Raw genomic sequence first — 4,513 nt, 5'->3', positions numbered from 1 at the left:
TTAAAGGTTTGACACTCAAAATGTCCCAGAGGTGGGGACATTGAATTTAATTGTTGTTACTTGGGTACTCTCAAACATGTATTTGTATGTCTGTACACAGAGGAAGGGATGGGTGGGGCAGAGAGAGCAGAACCTCTGATGGTGAGGACCTACATCATCCTGCGGAGGTACCTCAACGGAATGCCTGCACCAGCGATGTTTGAGGTCAAAGAGGAATGGCCTTTTCTCTTTTCTCAGAGAGGCCTTTTCTCCCACTTTGGCATCCTGACGGACGTCAACATACTTCAGAAGCTCCAAGAGGCCCTGGGTCAGAGAGGACAGACCATCCTGCATTTCTGTCAGAAACTGGACAACCCGAAGATCAGGGAATTTCTGGCCAGCTATGATCCAGAGGGTTCGGAGAAGGCTGCCTGCATCCTCCAGCTCCTTATGGTCTACTTTAAGGAGCCTACGGAGAAACTGATGCTCGAAGTTGATGTAAGTTTTTTTTAATTTATTTAAATATTTAAAATGCTAAACGAGTGATTACATTAGGGGCAACTGAAGCTCAGTTGGTAGAGCTGGTCGTTCATCGACCGTAGGGTTGGTGGTTCGAATCCTGGCTCTGACTGTCCGCATGTCGGAAGTGTCCTTGAGCAAGACACTTAACCCCCAAGTTGCTCCAAATGGGCCGAGCTGATCTGTGTTGAGCTGTAGTGCGCGGATTAGCTGTTGCCTTAGCATCACCCAGGCGGGGGCTACACATTGGTTTGCGGACGTCCATTTGTAAGCGCTTTGGGTGTCTTGAAAAGCGCTATATAAATGCAAGTAATTATTATTATTACCATTTATTATGTTCTGATTTACCTCTGACCAATGAACGATCTTCATCCTTGCATAATGTTAAATCTATGCTATTGTGTGTTACTTTGTTACAGACCTGTGCCACTGCTGCTGATGTAGTGAATACTGCAGCACTCCCAAGCACCCCCTGCTTGATCATTCAAGGTAATGTAATGTTCAGGGATGGGATTGTTCCTGTTTATACAGGATTTCCTGCTTTTCTGACCTGAATGGCTAGACTTCACTGCTGCTTTTATTCTAGTTATATAATTTCTCTTAGGACATCCCTGTTCTGCTCCACCATCGATGAGGTATAGGATACTGAATAGTTACTCTAAAGAGCTTAAGTGTTCCTTTGCATCAAGGGGAGAATCTGACTGAAGGCCTTCCATCTCTCCTGCACTCCATTAAAGTCCAGTCTGTGAAACGACACTTACGATACTCTGACGCCATATGTTTCAGCGATTCGCGTTAGTTAAAATCTATAGCCTGTTTCAATGATTCAGGGGTCTGACGAGTTGACATGTTCTCGTTCTAGCTGGGCTCGTAACCATCTACCCATAGAGGAATGAGGTTAAACCGTCTATCCATAAAGGCAGAGGGAGGAGGGCTAGGGAGTTGCTTTGTCGTTCAGCCAGATTCTCCTATCTGCACAAACACCTTTGATGCTTTTACAGTGACTGTTAAGTAGCCTACCTCACTGATGGTGGAGTAGAAAAGTGCTGTCCACCTGGAGGGTTCTGTGTCATGTCCTTGCATGCTCTGCACTGTATATTTTCCTGCTTTTTCGTCCTTGGCCAATCATGAATGTTACTCGGATCTGGTATTGACATCTCTAGCTCAAGTATTATTTTTGATTGATTCTAGGAATGTACCTATCCACAATAACGCATGACGGGGTATCTGTTCATTTCAGGTGACACAATGAAGCCTTCTGGGTGGATGCTATCCATCGAGGGACAAGTGGTAATGGGCCCACACCCATTTTTTTTGCATGGGGTAGCTGCTTTATTCAGCAGCTACTATGTCTTCAACCTCAAATATCCCGTTGGATCATGCACACTGGAGTTCATCCAAAGGTATTGTAACACTCAAACACATGATCAATGTCATCAGTAAGACTTGTCATGCAAATTTGTGTTTCACTATCTTGCTATTAAGTCCATGCCTTTCTACAGAGGCTATAAAGTAGATTAAATGCTTTGAGTATGAAGCCTGGAACCAAATATGCGAATTGGGACCACACCATCACTTGATGTTGCTGGGCTAGCTTGTTAAAAAATTGACATAATGGTTTAATTCACAATATAGTATGGCTTCAAAATTCAGATAAGTAAGTAAACCTTATGTTAGAGGTACCTGAGGCACTCTGCTAGGCTACAAATAATGTTATTGTGAGAGGATGATCCAACAGGTTTGTACTAGTAACAGTCGGTGTGGGAAAAGACAGGTGAACACCTTGATAAATGCTGCCTGCAATACATGAGTGTATTTAAAACTGAAACTTATCTTTGCTTATTAACAGATGCTTCTTGGGCATCAACCCGGAGAAAGGCTCCAAGGCAAAGAAGCGAAGCTCCATTAACCCTCACGTGAGCACCCTTCACCGGAAGCTGATAGACTTGGAATGGTCTGCATAGACTGCATGGTGTGCGGGGACAAGTTTAGTGGGAAGCATTACGGTCAGTTCACCTGCGAGGGATTATTTGTTTAAAGGATCCGTTAAGGGTTCATCTGTTTTTTATGGATAGTTGAGGTGAACTAGTTCATGTTCCTGTTTGTTTACTCTGTTGTTTATTTTGTCAATAAATATGCCAGTGGGCTTCCATTGATTTTACCTCATTTGTGCGTTTGGTGTGTTGTTTTTAATTGTACAATAACATTACGTGCATTTGTATAGTGCAGCTCCAGTACTTCCAGGAGGAAGCTCACACTTTGGTTTCCTGTTAAACTTGGACAGGAAACCATTGTATGAGCTTCCTCCAGGAAGTACTGGAGCTGGGAATTACAGTTATGCACGTGTATCATTGTAAATTACTGGCTACTCCTGCAGTACTTTCACAGTACACATTGTAAATTCACAGTAAATTACTGGCTACTCCTGCAGTACTTTCACAATAGAAATGTAAAAGTACAGGCCCTTGTTGTAATTAATGTACAACAAAATTATGTAATTCCCCAGTAACATACTGTAATATCACAGTAATTGAAGCTGTGAAGTTACAGTATACAGTTGTACCTTTACAACAATGCATTGTAATATCATGGATGTGAAATTACAATACATTGCTGTGAAGACATTCACAGTAAATTGCTGTGAACCTTACTGTGAAAGTCATGCAACAAGTTGCCAGGTAATTATTGTGAATTCACGGTGGATATTTTTACAGTGTAGAAAAGTCAGAATCAATACAGATGTTTTTTATTTTAAAGAAAATTCAGATTGAACATGGTAAAAAACTATAACCTTGGATGATGGGTTAGTAGACTAAAAGCTTTAGGAATCCAAAGTACAACATATAATAAGTACCCCGTATCAAGATTGACGCAAAACAAGTGATATTTGACCTTTTTAGACAGATTTAGCAAAAAAAAACCTCTTCTGGGGGGCCATTTGGGTGGATTTTTCATATCTCTGGCCCCCCTTGCTGGATTTTGACATGTGACATCTCTTTCTAACCGTCAGAGCCAATGGAATCAAGGGGAACACCCACATAGTCCTTATTTGGTAATGTGTATGTGTTAGACTACCGCATAGCCAAGCCCACTCTGTTGGCTACCATTATTAGCTAACTTTTGCTCTCCGATTTTTACATTAAAATGGAATTATGCAGGGTTGCCAACTCTCACGCATCTGGCATGTGACACACGCTTTCACTCTCAATCTCACGCTCTCACGCTGCCCAAACTATTCTCACGCCAAAACAAGAATACCGAAGACCAGAAACGGTTTTGAAAACTGTTGTCACGTAGTGATCGTCTTCTCAATAGAACATCTTTGATAATGTCTTCTGGCTAATCAGAATCAAGATAACGGCGAGGTGTTGTTGCAGGAAGTCCCGACGGAGAATACTTTTGCTGTAGTACATCTCTATATACATCGATACATCGATACGTAATGAAATAAGACCCCACGGTTTGATGATTGGTAGGTGTGTGGGCTGTCTTTCATTTTGACACACAGAACAATGGGGGCTATCCACCCTTATCCACAATGTAAAGTAATTCACAGCCTCTTCCCTCTTCTCTCTGTGAGGAGAAGCAGGTTCAGCTTTCAGAACAAAGTAACACAAAACTAAAATGGCATTCATTTTTTTAAATGTGTAGTAATAGATTTATTTCTTTTTCTTCTCAAGAGAGTACCAGAATGTGCACAGGGGTTGGGTTTTCAGCACGTCAACTCTTTCACCTGTGGAAAAATAGCAGGATTGGCTCCAGGTCGCCCTTTTTATTTACTACAAGACAAATGTGCCTTTTTATTTCATACAGTTCAATTTGGATTGAGGCAGGGAAATAATCTAAACCTAACGCGTGGCGTTTCACTGTCAAGGGGGCGATATAGCGTGTATGTAATTACATTGCAAATACTGACTTGAGCCCCACCACTGTATGGGTTAGCCCTACCATAGATTAACCAACAAAAATACTCCGGAGCCGATAAATCAATGAATTGCTTATCGCGACAGGCACA

General features: G+C 41.9%; 1 protein-coding gene across 1 annotated transcript; it reads left to right on the top strand.

Annotated features, from left to right (window-relative positions):
* The first annotated feature begins 53 nt into the window (after positions 1 to 53).
* On the top strand, positions 54 to 2,664 carry LOC117534404. The gene is made up of 4 exons (XM_034198592.1): positions 54 to 477; positions 918 to 987; positions 1,739 to 1,901; positions 2,348 to 2,664. Exons 1-4 carry the CDS (start codon positions 109 to 111, stop codon positions 2,460 to 2,462), a joined length of 717 nt encoding a protein of 238 aa, XP_034054483.1. The 5' UTR covers positions 54 to 108; the 3' UTR covers positions 2,463 to 2,664.
* The last annotated feature ends 1,849 nt before the right edge of the window (positions 2,665 to 4,513 follow it).

This window comes from Gymnodraco acuticeps, unplaced genomic scaffold (assembly GCF_902827175.1).
Source record: "Gymnodraco acuticeps unplaced genomic scaffold, fGymAcu1.1, whole genome shotgun sequence".
In the NCBI taxonomy this organism is placed as follows: domain Eukaryota; kingdom Metazoa; phylum Chordata; class Actinopteri; order Perciformes; family Bathydraconidae; genus Gymnodraco; species Gymnodraco acuticeps.
The sequence above is the reverse complement of the archived record's forward strand: the minus strand, read 5'-3'. Positions and strand labels throughout refer to the sequence as shown.